We start from the raw sequence: 20,394 nt of genomic DNA, 5'->3' as shown, positions 1-20,394 counted from the left end.
TTCTCAAGGCGGACCCTCCACCGGACTCTGTGATCACTGCTGCTGCCAGAAAAACTCATTCAGTGGTGTCATCATCCACAGTGCCGCCGTCTAAGGACAGTAAATCGCAAGACTCTTGGGGGAGAAGAGTATGTGGCTCGGCGGCCTCGAGTCTGAAAGTGGCTAGTGCCTCAGCGCTTCTGGGGCGCTACGACCGATCACTATGGGATTCCCTGCAGCGATTTATAGAAAAAGTGCCTTCCGAAGACAGAAAGGACTTTGAAGAGATCCTGCACGAGGGCAGTCTAGTTTCAAACCAAGTGATCAGCGCAGCAGCGGATGGAGCAACGTTGGCAGCGCACTCATATGCTCATGGGATTTCCGCCAGAAGATCCTCTTGGCTAAGGCTGATGGCCTTGAAACCTGAAGCACAGGCAAGAATTCTGAATCTGCCTTTCTCGGGTAGTTCGCTTTTCGGTTCTCGTGCGGACAACAAAGTCAGAACTCGAGACCATGAAAGCCATGGGCCTAGAGAAACGGAAAGAATTCCGTCGCCGTAGGGGAACCGACAGGCGTAGCTACCAGCAGAGGGTTCAAACCCCTCACTGGCAGAAAAATCAAGACCAACAAGGGCAAAAGAAGCAACAATTTCAGTCCCGTAGATCATCCAGGGGACGTGGAAATAACCGCCAGGCCGGCGGTGGAAACAAGGCTCAAGGAAAGCAATGAGAGCCTGCTTCCTCCAATGCCGTCCACCGCTCCGGTGGGAGGAAGTATTGCAAACCATCTTCCAGAGTGGCAATCCATCACAAAGGACAAGTGGGTTCTGAATATACTGCGACATGGATACTCGCTTCGTTTCCGGAGCCCTCCTCCCTCGATCCACCCTGTACAATCATCTCAACACCTCAAGATGTTAAGAGAAGAAGTAGCGACCCTTCTGCTCAAATCAGCAATAGAAAAAGTTCCCAGGGCGCAGAGAGGGAGAGGAGTCTACTCCAGATATTTTCTAATCCAAAAAAGAAATACAAAAGCAGAGTTCAGACCCATCTTGGACTTACGGACACTAAACAAGCATATCAAAAGAGAAAAGTTTCGCATGCTTGCGCTTCACCAGATATATCCGCATCTCCGGCAAGGCGATTGGATGTGCTTCGCTGGATCTGCAAGACGCGTACTTTCATGTTCCCATCTTACAGAGTCATCGGAAATTCCTGAGGTTCGTAGTGGGGACCTCTCACTATCAGTTCAAGGTCCTACCATTTGGCCTAAAATCGGCCCCTCGAGTATTTACAAAATGCATGGCAGTAGTAGCGGCTGCACTGAGGCGCGCAGGAGTCTTCGTCTATCCCTGTCTAGACGATTGGCTTATAAAAGGACCATCGCCTCAGAGTGTACACTCACAGCTGGAACGCTGCCTGAACCTGTGTCACAGATTGGGGCTCAGGGTGAACTTCAAGAAATCCAACTTCACACCAACCCAAAGGATACACTACCTCGGTGCAACTATAGACTCCGCAGTAGGAAAAGTGTTTCCTTCGGAGGAGAGACGGTCATCCCTGATCCACAAAGGCAAGCAGATTATGACCAACAAGCTGTCTACAGCGAGACAGATTTCGTCTCTGCTAGGGCCCATGGCATCTTGCATATTCCTGGTGCCCAATGCCAGGTTGAGGATGCGTCCTCTCCAACAAGATCTGGAGGACAAATGGGACCAAAGGAATTCACTGTGGGAGGAAACAGTCTGTCTTTCCTCAGCGGCCAGGCAGTCAATCAAGTGGTGGTTGAAGCCACTCAATCTACAGGTGGGAATTCCTTTTCATTAAGAACCCCCATCTCAGACGCTGATCACAGACGCATCCCTGCAGGGTTGGGGTGCGCATCTGGGATTCCTACAGGCACAAGGGCTGTGGTCCAGCAGCGAAAGGTTGTACCACATCAACATGCTAGAACTCAGGGCAGTCCACCTAGCCCTCAAAGCGTTCCTGCCCGCAATCAGGACGAGTCCCATTCTAGTTCAAACGGACAATACCACCACAATGTACTACCTGAGCAAACAGGGGGGTACTCGATCCAGGACGCTCTCGCTGGAGGCTCAGTCTCTGTGGCACTGGAGCCTAGCAAGGAACATTTCAATAAAGGCGGTGCACCTGCCAGGAGAGCTCAACGTAAAAGCGGACTTGCTCAGTCGTCATTTTCAAGATCCCGACGACTGGGTACTCAACGACGAGGTGCTAGAGGACATCTTCAAGGAGTGGGGACGTCCGCAAATAGATCTCTTCGCGGACGAACACAACGCAAAATGCCGAGGCTTCGCCTCAAGATACCATCGACCAGGATCCATAGGGAATGCCCTTTTGATCGATTGGTCAATGACATTTGTGTACGCCTTTCCGCCTCTCCCACTGATCCCCAAGGTGGTGACCAAGCTGCAACACTCGTCTGCCAAGATGATCCTCATAGCACCGGACTGGCCGAGGCAGTGGTGGTACACGGATCTCCTCCACATGTCGATCCGACCTCACAAGCGCCTGCCGTGCAGACCGGACTTGTTAACCAAGATGCAGGGGAAGATTTACCATCCCAGTCTTCCCTCGCTGAGCTTAACAGCATGGCTCCTGAAGTCCTCCAGTAGGGCCATTTAAACCTTCCCCAGGAGTGTATGACCATACTGAAGGAGGCTAGGAGTCCTTCTACAAGACACTCTTACTTCTGTTAGAGGAAGAGGTTTATGTATGGTGTATGCAACGTCAGTTTAACCCTACAAAATGTCAGGAGGAAGTGATTTTGCCTTATCTTCACTTAGCCAGGGTGGGGTTGAAATTTTCATCCATTAAAGTTCACCTAGCGGCCATTACAGCATATAGGCGCTCCCCTTCGCAGCAGTCATTCTTCAAGCTGCAGGTGGTGAAGGATTTTTTGCAGAGGTTCAAAAAGGTTTACCCCCCAGTAAGGCCTCCCTCGCCTTCTTGGGAGCTGAACTTGGTTCTATCAAAACTTATGAGTTCACCTTTCGAGCCCATACATAAAGCTACTTTGCAGCACCTTACGTGGAAAACCGCTTTTTTAATAGCTATCACTTCAGCACGTAGGGTGAGTGAAATACAGGCCCTCTGTTCTAAAGAACCCTACACAATTTTTCATCTGAATAGGGTAGTGATGAGAACTCATCCATCTTTTTTACCAAAGGTGGTGTCAGATTTTCATGTTAACCAGTCTATCTCCTTACCTACCTTTTTCCCCAACCCCTCATCGCCAGCCGAGAGGGCGTTGCACTCTTTAGATGTTAAGCGGGTTCTAAAGTTCTACCTAGATAGGACTAAGGCTGTCAGGAAATCTGACCACTTATTTGTTAACTATGTTGCTGTCCGCACAGGTTTTGCTGCATCTAAGCGTTCCATTGCTAGGTGGATTGTGTCAGCCATTAAATTGGCTTATCAGCTGGCGCATGAAGCCACTGGTCGCTCGACCTAAAGCGCACTCCACAAGAGGAAAGGCGGGTACTGCTGCTTTTCTCAATAATGTCCCACTCTCCGAGATCTGCAAGGCAGCCACTTGGAGATCTGTCCACACATTTACGAGGCATTATTGTCTGGACTCGGACACCAGAGCAGACACTCAAGTAGGACAAGCCTCCTTGAGGAATCTGTTCAATAACTGAATTTGTCAATGGTTTTACTCCATGTAAAGTGCAGTTCTCATTTGCCTGCAGGTGGAAGGTGGGCTTGCTTTTCTATTCAGTGCTTATGACTATTGATGAGGATCCTCTGGAAGAGAAGGATAAGTTACTTACCTGTACTCCTAGTTCTCTTCCAGGGGTATCCTCATCAAAGTCATAAGCAACCCACCTGCCTCCCCAGGCAATTATGAGGAGTGGATTATTTAACATGGAGGAAATATATCTTTGTGTGTAGGACTACGGTCCCGCAAAGAACAACTGACCCAACGGTCACCCCTGAGGCATGATGGGATATTGGAGTCAGGGCTGCCTTAAAGGCACGGTGCCAGTTTTTACCTGTACAAGGCTTTTCAGTCTCTATGGTATTGTATTGCAATGCAGCCTGCAGGCTAACAATGTTTTGTGGATCTGTGTTTTGCACCGTGTTCTTTTTTCCTTTATCATGAGTGTTTTACCTCATTTAAAAAAAAAAGGAGATTTAGGTGTATTATTATACCTATGGTGCATTATTGGATATTTGTATCTACATTGTTTAGCCTTCTATGGGGGCTGCATTTGCTTGGGAAAAAATATTATATGTTTATACATATACAGAGCTGTATATATATGTTCTCCATATATAATTTTTATTATTTCCGGGGTCCCCGCACGTGGGCGGGAATATTCAGTGCTTATGACTTTGATGAGGATACCCCTGGAAGAGAACTAGGATTACAGGTAAGTAACTTATCCTTCCTTACAACACCTTTCTTTGAAGATTCCGACATATTTGGAGAGAAAACTGCTAGAAAACTGGATAACCAGAGAAAACTGAGCAGAGCTCAGGGAGACTCCCTTTCACACGATGTGCGGTAGAAAATCTGAGTAACTTAGCCTCTCTTGGGACTGTTCTAGAGGGTGCAGTCGCCTGATTGGCTGTTGGTTAAGTTTGGTTCTTTTTTTAAAAAGAAAGTGCATAGGCTATTGCACTGACTCTTCATTGCATGGTAGCCTATAGTAATTCTATCTACTGCTTTTATATGTATACCGTGGGACTCCCATGACGACGAGGATGATTCAAGCATGTGAATCTATGAAAGATACCAATACTGGAGAACCGTAGTTACAGGTAAGTAACTAATTTCCTTTTTTTTCAAGGTCTTAGATGGTATTGCTTTTGTGTTGCCAAGAAGGCCCATTAAGTCCCCGTCATGGAAATTCCAGGACGCTTTTGGTTTAAATAAGTGTTTTTAACTTGTTCAAACTTTGACTGCCTAGTCATGCGACTTCAAACCAGCAAATATACTAGCTCTGTGATACTGCTAGGAGAAGGGCCATTATGCATGAGATGGGAGTCTGATGAAATGATTATGTACTTTGCAGTGCTTTGAATGCATTCTTCCCTGCATTCAAAAAAATCTTGCAGTATGCATTTTACAGTTGAGTAAAACAAGAACTCTTTTCTTCCTTAGAAGACATAGCAAGTGTGGCATCGTCTAAAGTGGAGTCTTCTGATGAAAGTGACGAATCTTCTGAATATGAATCCAGCTCTGAATCTGAAGAGGAGGGGGAGGAGGAGGAATATGACGATATGGAGGACGAGGAGGAAGTAGTAGCAATAGCAATAAAAGAGAGTGACAACACGATGAGAGAGTCCATGGTTCCAGAAATTGAATCTTCTGTTTCCAAGAAACAGAACGAAAAGGAAGAAAATGAAAAGATTCTCTATCAACCTGTAACAGAACTTAACAGGGATGAAAGATTGCTACTGAAAGCAGAGGCAGTACTCCCCATAACAGATTATCTTAAAAATGACGTTGATGAAGAGCCAGTGGAAGAGCCGCTGGCACTGCCAGTGACTGAACAGGTAGCCCAACCATCAAAGGAGCTTGTGGCCTTGCCAGCGGAGGAACCTCTGGTATTAGTGGAAGAGCCCGTTTCAATGCCAGCAGAGGTTCCAGTCCCTATGCCATTGGTGGTGCCCGAGAGAACTGCTAATGTAGAAATCCATCTTCAGACAATTGAGAAAGAATTCACAAATATAGCATCATCCAAAGTAATGCCAGGTACAGTATATCTTGTCCAAATATTCCCATAAATTGCCTTTGTTCAGATTCCAGTACAACTTGATGAGAAATTTCTCCTCTTAAATGGATTTATAGTCTTGCACTTTATTACATTTGAAATGAATAAGAATATTTTATTAGCATGTTTGCATACTATATTCTTCAGGTTTCCCAAGTGTTTAGTTTCCCTTGATGCTAGATTCCTGTACAAAAACCAGTTTATTAATCGCATAACAAAACAGTGAAGCTGGAACCGTTGCCAAAAACAACGCTTTTCTTCCTTCCTTGGTCGTATTATGTTTATGCTTTTGTCATAATTTGCTAAACCAGTTTCTTGTCATATTCCTTTTGTAAAATATGTATTACTAATAATTATAAAGGCTTGGTTTTTAGTGTGCTCATCTGCTCTCACATTTTTAGCAGTACAAAACCAAGCTTCTGCTTCTTTCATCTTATTACAGTGAACCTTTTTTATTAACTTTGACCTTTTGGAGACTTGGCTTCTGCGTACCTTTAAACTGGTTAATCTCAACATGTGGAAATCATAGATCTCACGCACATGTAAAGTAAGTTGTTTATAGGAGAGCAGAGAGGGAGGTTACTTAAGACTACGTTGTGAGCAGTGGCTGAGATAAAAGAAGGTAGTGAAAGACCTGAAGAAGGTAGATGCAAACCTCACGCTATGGGAACGTTGGAGAAGAATATCACCTGGCGATAGGGTGGAGTGTCCATGGGGAAAAAAAGAAAGGGTGACGTTAATCGAGCAATAGGGAATGACTACAATGGAAGGGGTTGGGATTGACGGAAGCAGAGAGACTGACTGGAACATTGGAAAAAAGCTTAATTTATATGGGGAGTTAATAGGGTTAAGTGGGCTAATTGGTTGGGGGTGGAGCTACCCTTCATGGAGGGAGGAGCACATTCCCACAAGCTCCCTGTCCACATTTTGGTGTGAATCTAGTCACACAGGGACGAGCTCACAACGGGAAGCAATGTGGAGACTGAGGTATCTGTAGGGGGGACGAAGTGCAGATACAGATACTACTGGCAAAGACCCCATAACAGAGTTCCTCACCTTGAGTGGAGCTGTGGAGCCCGGCGCAGATGTTGTTTGCGGGTGGAACCTCACAAAAGGCCCGACCGCTCATAGCTACCGAAGCATTGGGGGTTTTCGGTGCTTTCTGTGCTGAGTTAGGAACTGAAGCAGGGCTGCCATGGGGGCACACACCATTTCCTCAAGAGTAAATCTGACAGCGGGCGCACCTCACCGGTGCCTGGTGGCATTGATGAGCCCCAAGTGGTCAAGCGGAGACTGGCCTACTCGTTACACCCTGTCCCTTCATTCAACGTAGTAGGGCCTATTACCACAAAGCGGGAGCTGTGGGTTGCAACAAAGAGCACTGCACGCTTGCCTTCTCGAGCGTGAGAGGCAACTGGTCTATGCTGAGGGGGTAGTGGCCTGAGAGAGAATGCAAGTTAGGAGTCTGAATACTGGATGCCTGATTTGAGAAGGTTTTGGTACTGCCCTACATATTGACTAGTCTCTGAGGTAGAACATCAAGCTTCAGATTGACTGAGTCCACTCTCCAGAGGGGTCCAGAGCCCATTAATAATTGGTGGAGGTCTAGATTCTCCTGCCCCCACCCCCCTGCTGTCCTCTTTTCTCGGGGACTACACTATTGACTGTGGTCCCGAAATGTCACCCTTTCTTGTGCCATTGTAGAACACAGAAATGCTGTGACTATGCTACTGCAAGGCCCTTGGCTGAGGAATGTAAATTGCTAGGTAAACCCATGCATCAGAGTTACTCAGGCAAACCTGATACCGGAGACAAAGTGGATGCCATTCTATAGGCAATCGGGTCCATTAGGGATGTCTTAGAAAACAAGATTGACGCCCTGGTGGTTAATCTTGGCCTACTGCATGATGACCATAGAAAGGTGGCGGAGAGAATCCACAAGGTAGTCGGCTGTACAGTATCTCTCTCCAGCCACCACTGAGAAAATCGAGTAGAGTACCAGGAGGGCAGGGCCTGTAGAAATAACATTAGAGTAATTGGGTTGCCTGAGAAGTTTAAGAGAAAGTCCATGATCTCTGTTCTGGACGACTGGCTACAGAAAGTTGTTGCGCCTAAGGGTCTGTCCAAATTTTATGCACTGGAAAGAGTGTGTAGAGTTCCTGCGAGACCCCATCAGTCCTGGGCCACCCTTAAGACCTGTTGTAGTGAGACTGTTGCATTTTAGGGACTGGGACTTTATCTTGTGGCAGGAACAATAGAAAGACCCATTTGCTGTGGAGAATGTGCGGGTTCCAATTTTCCCTGATTTCACAGCTGCTTTGCAGAGATCAAGAGCATCATTCGAAACAGCAAAGAATTAGCTCAGAGAGCTTGGTCTGCCCTATGCCCTCTTACATCCGGCCAAGTTGCGGATAACAGTAGATGGTAATTCTTTGTTTTTTATGGACCCCACCGAAGTGTAGGGCTGGTAAATTGGACCCCACAGAAGTGTGTTACTGGCTGGATATGCCTGACATGGAAGGCAGGGCAGGGTTCTTAACACACAAGAATAGAGGAGGTGGTCAATCTTCCGCACACCCTCCTAAGACCTACAACTATAGCAACTCAGTGTGGCAGCTATAGATAGAATAGGAGTTAATAGTATTAATACCTCAAGGCAGATGACTGTCGGTCCAATTTGGACGTAAATTCTGTCCTAGTTCATGTGGAAGAGAAGATCATTCTTATGGAATAGGAAGCCTCACACATGTAATTGTGTCATGCTTAATCATCGTCAACCTCTGCCCACTCTGGTAGGACAGTACCACCAGGGTGGACTAGACCTTCTGTCTGCCTCCGAGCAGCAAAGAGTTCTTAGCTGAAAAAACTACTGGATAAAGAGGGGACCCAGATCAGTGGATCAAGAATATCTCACAGTACCCCGGTGGGACACATTTACTACGTGGGGACCGCAGGTAAGGTAAAAACAAGTGAGATGGATGATGAGAACAATAGCTCATGCAGTCTCAATAATTAGGCCAACATGTTTCTGCTCTATTAAATATCCCTAATGGGTCTGGGGCATTTTTCAGGGCCAAGGATTCCTAAATACCTCCAATCAGCCACTATGATAAATATTGAGATATTAAAAGAAGGAAAAAAAATAATCCACTCCGGTGAGTCTGAACAAATCAACTATTAACCTTAGACTTTTACGGGATACCGGCTTCCTGATCAAAGAGGGGGAAGAAGTCCTTTATAGTCACACATACAACAAAAGGTACAATTTTCCTATCCACCTGTACGGGCCCGCTCTTTCTTGCTGGTAGGTCAGGGGACCTCACAAATTCATGCCTGCAAATCCCTCCAGACTCAAGAGACCGCCCCATCCCAGCAAAAGGTTGCTGCAGGCAAGAAAAGAGGGGGTTAGGCGGCACTGCTCCCCCTCCCCCTTCCATCCCAAAGAATTAGCACTCACTTGTATGGCCGATTTTAGTTAGGATCACCAGTAGTTTTTGACAGTTTGGATGGTATATTTCAATATTGCTCTCCTGGGTTGAGGCATGTTGGGGTTTTTACGCTTTGTGTTTGCGGATTCATCATTATAGGTGTGTATTGGGACATCACACAATCTTGATTAGTCAGTGGTATTGGTGGGATGGTTATGTTAATTAGTCTTCTAACACGCGCAGCTACTCCAAGGAGTGTCCCGGCGCGAACACAGAGGGACTGAGATCATGTCCATGCTAAACAAAGAGATGATTTTTTAGCACTTTTTTTAAAAGCTACAGGATCTTCAAGCCGCAAAGCGTTCCAGGCCTGAGCCGCCAAAACGGAGAGGGAACAGCCACCCGGCCTGTGCCAATGAAAACGGGGAACCTTAGCTAGGCGAAGAGCGGAGGCGCGTAGCAGTCTCCCTGGAGCATAAAAAGAGAAACTTTTCTGAAAATAGGTTGGCCCAAGGCCATGCAGAGCACAATGGGCAATGGTGATAGATTTAAATTTCACCCGGGCCGCCATAGGAAGCTAATGAAGAGAGCGGAGATGACCGTGCACGCTACTTCTTAAGAAGATCTCTCCCAAAAGCTGAGCCACCTTTTTTTGCACCACTTTAAGTTTAAGGGAGTATGCCGGAATCCCCACATAAAGCGCATTAGCGTAATCCAGGCGGGAGAGAATGAGCGTGCGGACTACTGTCTCTTTCGCTGCCTGTGGGAGGAATCTTCTCAAGATTTTGAGGAGGCCAAAGCAACACCCTGAAAGTCTCTTTACTTGGGTGGCAAAAGATAAATTATCCTCAAACCAAACTCCCAAGTTCTTAGCAGTGCTACTGCTAGAAGATGGTGGCAGGAACTCAGACGGCCAGATCAGATCTCTAAAACCAGGGGGAAAGCTACCATACAAGAGTATCTCCGACTTGTCTTCATTGCATTTTAATTGGGCACCTGCAAGCCACTTAAATACCGAAGAAAGGCAGAATTGAATGGACGCCACGGATTTCTCATCTTTTTTCCAGGTGAAAAGTAGCTGGGTATCGTCAGCATAGGCGATCACCTTAGCCCCCAAATCCTCAGCCAGTATGACTAGAGGAGTGAGATAGATGGAAGCCAGACCTGTTGTACCCGACCCTCCAAAAAGGACTTAATCCAGCCCCAGGCTGACCCTGAAACAACAATCACCATATCAAATGCAGCCGACAGGTCGAGCAGCACTAAAGCTGCTCTCCCGCTGGCATCACAGCACTCTCGAATAGCCTCAGACACTTCCACCAACGCCAATTTGGTACTGTGAGAGGAACGAAAGCCCGACTGAGCTGGGTGCAAGGTGTCCGCTCTCTCCACAAACTGGTTGTTGCATGGCAGGGAGGTAAAGATGTCTCAGTATGGTGATACAATATGAGCTTGGCTGCATTAAGATCCTGAAAAGGGTTTGTACGCTGTCTCAGCACCCCTACCAAATGTTTCAATGTGCATGCTTAACGGAAGGGGGGGGGGGGGGGGACATATCGTATCCCCAAGAAACACATTATGCAGTTAGAAGGGCGGGAACTTCATAAAAGATGTGCGGGCACTTTTACTACACATCCTACTCAGCCTTCACACATAGGGTCTTGATCTGGATCAGGCCGGGCACCCGTTTTCAGTCACTGTTCGAAATTGTAGACAAAGAGGGGTGGTGCATCATAATGGGGTGTAGATTAGACAGGAGAGATATAGCGTTGATCATCGTGAATGCTCCTAACACAGACCACCAACTCTTCCTGGAAGGCCTGGCACCACATAATTTGACTAAAATAATAAACTATAATGGGTGGGACTTAAATTGTATTGCTGATACAGATTTTGATATATTTTCTGTCACTCCCGAATCACACACGAATAGCATTGCTAAGGTGTTCACATCTTGGCCACAACACTGGGAGGTGGGACTCTTGGCGGATTCGTGTCGAGAATTCTCTCATTACTCCTGTATGCCTGACCTCTTTCAGGCTGGAAAAGTTCCTATGTACTGGTATGTTCCATTCTAGGGTCACACACAAATTACCTAGCAAAATCATATTTTGTTCATAGCCCCCTGCTGCTGGCAATTCAATGAGATATGCCTAGAATGACAATACCTACCTGAAGACCTCTGAGGACCAGGATCCCAAGGCAAAACTGGGTGATACAATTAATAATTACTTTACAGATAATGCTGGTGCATCTTCATCAGTGCTAACGTAGTGGTAGGCTTTAAAAACCATAGTACGCAAACATTGTTTATCTACTAGAACGGGAGTTTGGGCACATTTGCTCGCACAAGTCACTAGACAGAAAAAACTGTTAGACTTTGAGAGACACTGAGACCCATCCAGGTGCTCAATACTTGGGGAAGAGAAGGAAAAGTGATTGCACTTAGTGGATCAGCTGTAGAGAGATGACTACAAAAGTTACCTCTCAAAGGCACATGCTGAATTGGATAAGGCAGGTCGTTTAACGGCATGGCTAATTGATCAGGACAGGAGGCCCACGCCTGTATTGCAAATCTATAATGCGGCTAATCAGATTGTTTATACCCACTCTGAGATAAATGTAGGTTTAAAACCTACTATGAAGGGTCTCTGTGCTGGTGCAGAGCCTCCAGATGACCATACTATGCATGCCTACGTGATCAGGGAGTTGAGACTCAGACCCCCAATGCAAGTAATCCCTCGCTCTGGGAACTGATATACAAGTACAGAAGATAGACGCTGCAGTTAAGGAGCTGGCTAGGGGTGAAGGTCCCTGGAGTCGAAGGACTCCCAGTGGTGTTTTAAGCAACATTGATTAATGTATTGGCTTCAAGGCGGGCGAGGTTTATACTGCTGCCAGATCACAAGGTCCTTCACCCCCCACCCCACTTTGAGGCAGGCTATTGTGGTCTCCCTCCTAAATAAATGAAAGGGACTAGTCGAGGGTATCCTCAAATCACTTGCTGTCAATGCTCAATGTGGATTATAAGATTTTGAACAAGATACTGGGAAACAGACTTATCCTTATCTTATCCCTAGGGTCGAGTGATTCATACACACTGACCCGATTGAGATATACTCAAAATAAACCCTATGATCTACATTAGGAAATTGATATGGGTGCTGTATGCTTCAGCATGGACCCACCACAAGGCATTAGTTCTGTCAATTGCCAATGAGAAGGCCTTTGATTCCTTTCTGTGGGATTTACTCTTATGGCCAGTACAGGACTCTAATTGGGATTTTTAACCTGGATTAGGCCTTTGTGCACTTATCTCACCACCAGAATTCAGACAGGCAAGCCTATATCTGCACCTAGCACAATTAGAAAGAGAACTAGACGGGCTGCCCTCCATTGCCTTTATTCATGATTGCAGTGGAATCGCTGGCCTTCACCGTACATCAGGCGTACTGTTTTCAGAGTCTGCAGATCAAGGGCATCCTGCTCTGCATTTCTGTGTGAGAGGATGATCTGTTACTGTACTTGATGGAGGTGCTCAGACGTCCAGGCAATGATCCAAGCACTGGGAGATTTTGAAGCAATATCTGGAGTAAAGGTGAATTGTGGCAAGTCCTCTGACTATTCCATGCAAGATGCAACACGTTTGTGGGGGAGAGGGGGCAAGCACCTTCTGGAGCTGGGCCCTGACAAAGTGCATTTTGGCAAATCCGGAAGAGAATCATCAGCATACAGAAGTTAAAAACATATGCAGACCAACTAGATCTACATTACAGCAATGGAATATACATGTATCCGAGGGTGTCATAAGACAACATAAAATAGAACCAAAGCATTGAGCTCCAAACCCTGCAGTCCCATATTAATGCTTACTCAGTTGTTGTGAAATCTAGAGAGCTTGATATTCTGGCACCCTTCAATCCTTCCCTCCCGAGCCATCATTATGGGGCGGGCCCCATCTTCTTGGAACATAGCAGTTGTACCCACTGTAATATAGCTGCGGATGCCCCGTCATCGAAACATGTGAGGCACATGTGTTGTTCCTCTACAGCCCCCCACTCCAACAAATCCTTTAACCAACCGGTCAGCAGCGGAGCCCGTGCCTCCATCCACCCAATACCCACCCGCCTCGTCGCGAGGAGGAGGGCCAGTTGAGCTAATCTGTGAGGGATCCTACGATCTCTAGGGCGCACCACCACTCCAATAAACAGGCAAGCTGAGTCAATGGGACACTAATCCTCGTGGCCGCCTCTATGTGAGGTACCACCATTGCCCAGTGGGACTGAACTGAAGGACATTGCCAGGCTAAGTGCAGAAAGGTGGCGCCTACCCTCCCACATCGCGAACAGGCAGCATTCCTTTTGGGGTCTATCCTGTTAATGCTGTGTGGGGTAACATATTTGCGGTGTATGAAATAGAAATGTAATAGTTTGAAGCGGTACAGTATAGACTAGGTTTATCGCCATCTCCCAATCCGCATCGGAGATCAGCACCTCCATGTCACCCTCCCATGCCCTTCGCACAGGGCACTGCAGCGGCGGTAGGTCATTCCTGCGGGCTTTGTAGAAATGACTGATGAGATGGCACAACCCCACATACTACGAGGCCCTCGAGGACACCCGATGAATGTGGGGCCGCCGGGAATTCCACCTAGAGATCTTTGGCCATGCTCTCCACCTTAGCATAATGAAGAAAATGAGCCGGTCCTACCCCAAAGGTGTCCTGCGCCTCCTGGAAAGAGATGATGTCCCCAGAGTAGGGGTCACCCACTTTCAGACAACCCCCTTCTCGCCACAGCTCCATAGACATGTAGGAGTCTGTTTCTGAAGGGTGCCAAATTTTCAGTTCCCTACTAAAGGGAGCCCTACGGAGAACGCTCTGAACCACCCTTTCCCAAATCCCTGCAGAATGAGTAATCAAATATGGCAATTGGACCTCCGATTTCTCCCAACCCCCCCGCCCCCCCCACCCTACCTGATCAGCAACTGAGGTAGGGTGTGTTTACCAATCTGTCTCCCTAGGGGGAATACCAGGGACTTACATATGTTAAGTTTCAGTCCTGAGGCAACACCAGAATCGCTCAAATGCCTCATCAACAAAGGAATGGACTCTGCAGGCACATGAATATTCACCAATGCATCATTCGCGCAGAGCGAGCCTACAGTATTACTATTCTCCACCTGAATGCCCCTGGGGGCTAGTTCTGCACGCAGCAATAGCACCCGTGGCTTAATCGCCAACGCGAACAACAAAGGCGAGAGGGCACAGCCCTCCCCAGCGGCCAAGACTCCGAGAGCTGCCCTCCCACCTTAATATGTATCGAGATCACCATCTATAGAAGCTGAATACAGGCACTGAAAATGGAGCCAAACCCCATACCTCTCAATACTGCCATGAGAAAGGCCTATTCCACCATATCAAACTTCTTATCTAAATCCAATGAGATCAGTGCCATCTTCTCCTCTATATCCAGGACAGCATGTAGCACATGTCAGTCTACGAATATTATGCGCTGAACTTAGTTCTTGCATGAAACCACATTGGTCCTCGTGGACTAGATCCTGGATAACCTCCCCCAGTCGTGTCACCAGAATCTTGCATAAAATCTTTGTCGGTATTCAGCATAGTTGGGGGGCCTATGAGCGGATGGGTCCTCCTGATCCCCTCTTGGTTTCAACATTAAGCATACCACTCCCTCTCTCATTGTTTGCGGTAGATACCCTTTAACTTTAGCTTCCAGATAAACCTCAACCAGTTTCTTTCTAAGAGTCGGAGAGCTGCCCTCCCACCTTAATATGTATCGAGGTCTCCGTGTATAGAAGCTGAATCCAGGCATTGAAATTGGGGCCAAACCCCACACCTCTCAATACTGCCATGAGAAAGGCCCATTCCACCGTATCAAACTCCTTACCTAAATCCAATAAGAACAGGGCCATCATCTCCTCTATATCCAGGGCAGCATGTAGCACATGTCAGTCTACGAATATTATGCGCTGTACTTAGTGCTTGCAAGAAACCACATTGGTCCTCGTTGACTAGATCCCGGATAACCTCCCCCAGTCGTGTCACCAGAATCTTGCATAAAATCTTTGTCGGTATTAAGCATAGTTGGGGGGCCTATGAGCGGATGGGTCCTCATGATCCCCTCTTGGTTTCAACATTAAGCATATCACTCCCTCTCTCATAGTTTAGCTTCCCGATAAACCTCAACCAGTTTATTTCTCAGAGTCCGAGAATAAGCCCGATAAACTTCTGCTGGGAGCCCATCCCCGCCGGGGACCCTGGATTTGCGTAAAGTCTTAATGGCCACACCCACCTCCTCCACGTGAGGTGCTTTTTCAATTCTAACATGGCTGTCCTCTGCAACTGCAGGAGCCCTGTCCGAGCCAGAGAGCCCTCCGTACTACCCTCGACATCCAGAGGCCCTGCCTTATATACTACCTTAAAGCGGTCCAAGAGCGACGTTAGTACTTCGTGGCACCAAGCGCGCAGATTACCCTCCGCGCCCCCTATTGAGATAAGGAGGGGCAGCTCCACCTCACGTTTTAGAATCCATGCAAAGTTTACCATATTCGTCCCCCTCTCTATTCAACAATTGGCAATAGGATTTAAGACCTGTTTTGTCTAAGGTGTCCCAGAGAGAGCGTACCTCTCTATGAGCCTCCAGTGAGGCAGCACAGTCCCCAGCCGCAAGGGCCACCTGTTTCTGAAGAGTGGCCAATCGGTCCTCCTGACGTTTTAGGTTTGCTATAAGTCTCCAAAGCACCCCACAAACCGTTCTAATACATGTGCCCCGCACATCAGCCTTCAAAGCCTCCCATTCAATGACTGTTGTTCATTGTCCCCCAATTATTGTCAAGATATGTGTTCAGATGACTGTTGCCTCTTGTCCCGTTCCCCCCCCCCACACACACACACTACCCATCCAATCACCCAGGCAGGTCAACATAAGGCCTGGCAAGCCTAGCACATTTGGCACTGCTGCAGAACATAAAACAGAATAGTAAAAAATTATAAAGAATCCCCAACTGGTGGAAGCATGACCGTCCTATGGTGCTTACCACAACTATGGAGAGGCAACCCAACAAATCTGATACCGCAGTACAAAAAGCTAAACCAAACAATTCTTGTAGAAGGCCAAAACCACATGCTTAACCCTGTTTTTTGTAAAAGAAATTAGGAGAAACAACCCTGCTTCAACAGTGGACACCTACCCTCCCCCCCATGGAAGAAAATTGGGTTAATGGTAAGTACGGTTGTGAATATTTTTCAGGGTCAGTGCTGGGCACCAAGATCCAGCACTGGGATCTCTCCTAATAGCAGGTGAGTATTTTCATTTTCGTTACTCGGGTTGATTTTTGGTGAATATTTTAAGTTTTAGAAACTCCACACTTAGAAGAAATTTCAGAAGAAACCAGTCAATGTTACCCTATGGAGGAAAATTGGGTTATCGGCTTTTGGGTAAGTACTCGACTGGCAGAGTTAAGGTTCTGGGCACAGACTCAGGGCTCTCCCAGGGTCAGGTAGGTACAGTTGTTACACCCTCAGCGGCACAGGGGCAGCCGGGTGCAGAGTGAGTTAGGCCCAATGTTATCCTATGGAAGGCAGGGGGGCCTTGGTTGGTGGTTGCTGACTAACAGGCCACGCGGCTGTGGGAGCTGGGCTCCTGGTCACTTGCTCAGGGCAAATGGGGAAGTAGATAGGTGTAGAGGTTACACTGCCAGGGCCACTCGGGCGGCTGAGTGCAGGGTGCTTATGAGCCTTCGGGCGCTCAATGGATTTCAATGGGAAAGCTCCTGGTTGAACAAATTCTGCAAGCTTGGGGACGAAGATTCTTCAGGTGCCACCACCACTTCGAGAAGTAAGTTGGGTAGTTGGAGGATAGGTAGGTACCCAGGAGTTGGGCACAGGGGGCCGCAGGGCGCCGGGTGAAGGGGTGCCTTTTGGTGTCGGGGAAATCTTACCCTCTATTGATCGCGGTTGGGGGGGTGGTACCTGGTTCTGAGGCTGCAGGCGTTGTCAGGAGCGTAGAGGTGTGTCCTTGGGTGCCGGATTCGGGGTCACAGTCGCCGGGGGGACGTCCTCGGGGTCTTTGTTCCCTCCGGCACAGGCCAGGTTTGGCGGGTGCAGAGTGTGCAGGGTTCGCGGTTCCGGGCTGATGCCAGGGGTTAGAAGCTGGTTTTGAGCAGAGCCTCTGCTCATGGGAGTCCCAGGTGCTTAGAGCCAAAAGGTAGCCAGGTCCTCCTGGGTTTGTGAGGTTGCTGGCCACAAGAGGTGCCGGGATGTAGCAGAAGCAGGTTCGAGGGTCGACAGGCCGGTAGGGCTGGGGCCAAAGCAGTTGGTGTCTTCCTCTTCTTAGCAGCTGCACGGCACATCTTCTTTCTTCTTGCTCTTCTTTGTTTTTCGGAGTCTGGAATCTGAGGAAGGAAGGTTCAGGGTGCCCCTAAATACTAGAATTAGGGGCGTTACAGGTAGGTAAAGGGCAGGGACCAATGTCCCTGCCCTGGGCTGGGTACACCCCCTATCCTGCCACTCTCCTGTGGGAGGGGGGCAGTAGCCTAGTCCTGATTGGGCAGGGCCCCCCATCTTCAAGATGGCGAGCGCCCGGAGATGTGCTTCACCTTGCCTCCCCCACCTGAGGGGTGAGGTTGGCACATCCCCTGTCCTTATTTGAGGTTTCCGGCTAGGCTTCCCGCCAGAGTGGGGGCAGCAGGTGGCCTGGGGAAGCTCACAGAGGCGGCATGCCTTTGAAGCTTCCCCCTGTCCATCCTGGGGGAGGAGACTGAGCACCTCACCCAGGATGTGCATTGTTGCAGGCACAGGAGAGTGGGGGCTCTCCTACCCAGGGGTCCAGCAACATGTCTGCTGTGTGGCAGCCTAGGCAGCCTCCCAGACCAGATGTGGATTGTAGGTTAGGTTCAGGGGGCATCTCTAAGATGCCCTCTGTCGTGCATTGTACATTAAATCCTGCACTGGCATCAGATCGGGTTTAATGTGCTGAGAAGTTTGATACCAAACTTCTCAGTCTTCAGTGGAGCCATCATGGTGCTGTGGAGTTAGTGTTGACGATCTCCCAGCACCATGTACTCTTAAATGGCAGCACTTCACTTACAGTGCCGAGGAATGGACCAGGGTACTGTAGGGGCACAGGGCTCATGCTCCTGTGCCCACACCACTGGCATAGGGCACGCAGCTAAAGGGGTGGCTGGTGTATGCCAGGGCAGTGTAGGTGGTGGGCATGGCACACAGGGATGTGTGCCATGTCGACTCTTTGTTTTGTCTTGTACCCAGACACTCAGCCTGCAAGGGCAGTGTGTGTGTGTTAGGGTACAGGGCCTCTAAGGGTGGCACAATGAGTGCTGCAGCCCTTAAAGGCCGTCCCTGGTCACAAGGCCCTGGGTACCTAGGGTACCATTTACCAGGGGCTGACATGTGGCCAGGGTTTGCCAATTTTGGTTTGAGGTTTTTAGGGAAGGAACATAGGCCCTGGGCACCTGATTGGCAGGAGTCCAGGGCACACTCAGTCAAAGTACATTCAGCAAAAAGTGGGGGCATACCATGCAAGAAAGATGGCACTTTCTCACACATGCCCCCAGAGAGAACCTCATGATGCGTGCCAGGTTTAATAACTTGTAACTGAGTCCCATGGAGCGCAACTTAGCCTTGGCTTCCAGGAATGTTTTACGGGCTTACTAGTTATGCGTGGGGTTTTTGAGTAAGACCGGAAGAATGGCGCTCAAGCTGGTTCGAGGTATAGTATGGGAAAAAAGAAAATTATTACGGTGCTGCCAGGTCAGGGGAAAACCCAAATGACCTCTGTAAAAGTGTGGGTATGGACCCACACTGAAACTTGAAACAAAAGTCCCGGGCACACGTTCAGGGTAAAAAATCGACAGTTATGTTTTTTTCTTGAGAAAAAGTAAGCCGTGGTCGACACCAGTAGGTTCTTTATACTGAAATAGTTTAATTCTTAGAATAAATAGAAAAGAAAAAAACAGCCGACACGTGTTTCGTCACCTGGGAATTATCCCATAACTCTTAAGGGCTGTACAGAAATGATTTCTAAACGTGCAATATCGCTGGACTGGTGATAATTCCAACCCGGTCTGATCGGGGGTCGTGAGGACGGTAATGGTGAGTAGAATGGTGGTGATTAGAAAGGAGATGCAAAGGGGAGGACGGATAAGTCACCACCCCCGTTTTCGGAATCCAACAGGAGTAAGCGGCGGGTCCGTCCGTCTTATGAGCAGTCCTATATCCGTGGTGGCAGGAAAGTATGTGAAGGATCCGTCTCGCTTTCCGGTTGCGGGTTCCCAGGTGACGAAACACGTGTCGGCTGGTTTTTTCTTTTCTATTTATTCTAAGAATTAAACTAATTCAGTATAAAGAACCTACTGGTGTCGACCACGGCTTACTTTTTCTCAAGAGAAAAACATAACTGTGGATTTTTTACCCTGATCGTGTGCCCGGGACTTTTGTTTCATGTTTTACGGGCTTGTACTTTGTTCGTATAATCTGAAGAGATCAAGATCTTGTGGTTTTCAAACTTGGCATCATCAGTGTCTTTGGCTACCCTTAGGATACTGTCTCGGTCTTTGTAATTCAGTATGCGTGCAATGAGAGTCTGCAGATGGGCCCCAGGCTGCGGCAGAGCCTCCAGTCCATGATGCGCCCTTTGAATAACGAACACCCGAGACAATCCATGGGGCTTCAATGTGGTTTTGATCCATGTTTCGATGAACAGCTCAGTGTGTGCTCCCTCAACTCGTTCCGGGATATTACTGCACCTTCGTGGCAATATGACAGGTTATTAAGTTCTGGCATACACTGCACATCTTGGTTATAGGGAAGGTAGCCTTAGGCAAGATGGTCCTCCTCCCTAGACTGATATACTTCCTACCTATACAGGTACCTCTGCGGTTGTTCTGGGAAATGGACCGAATGCTGATAAACTTGCTCTGGCATTACGGTAGATGTAGGGTGGCGTTATCTAAACTGCGACTACCAATTGATGAAGGTGGGCTAGCCACCCAACTACAGTGGGTTGCCCAGTGGAGAGCAGGCTGTTGGGCTGGTGAGGGTCAAAGCAAAACTGATGCACTGTCTAAGTTAATATTACCTTGAATGCTCCTTGAACACCTACAGGAAGGAACAATTCAAGGGAGAAGATTGTAGGAAAGGGCCACATTTGGATATGGTCACCCCCACCTTTTGCCTGCTATTTGATGTAATTTTGACAGAAAG

The 20,394-nt window shown here is 48.0% G+C and overlaps 1 protein-coding gene across 3 annotated transcripts in view; it reads left to right on the top strand.

The window, feature by feature from the left end:
- SETD1B (SET domain containing 1B, histone lysine methyltransferase) overlaps positions 1 to 20,394 on the top strand; it is a 476,309-nt gene that overhangs the window by 308,326 nt on the left and 147,589 nt on the right. For all 3 annotated transcript variants that reach the window (XM_085633203.1, XM_085633202.1, XM_085633201.1), the window contains exon 12: positions 5,110 to 5,703. In XM_085633203.1, coding sequence (XP_085489329.1) covers positions 5,110 to 5,703 — 594 coding nt within the window. The remainder of the gene's footprint in view (positions 1 to 5,109; positions 5,704 to 20,394) is intronic.

Source organism: Triturus cristatus, chromosome 11 (genome assembly GCF_964204655.1).
Source record: "Triturus cristatus chromosome 11, aTriCri1.1, whole genome shotgun sequence".
Classification (NCBI taxonomy): Eukaryota; Metazoa; Chordata; class Amphibia; order Caudata; family Salamandridae; genus Triturus; species Triturus cristatus.
This window is presented reverse-complemented; position numbering and strand designations above follow the sequence as displayed.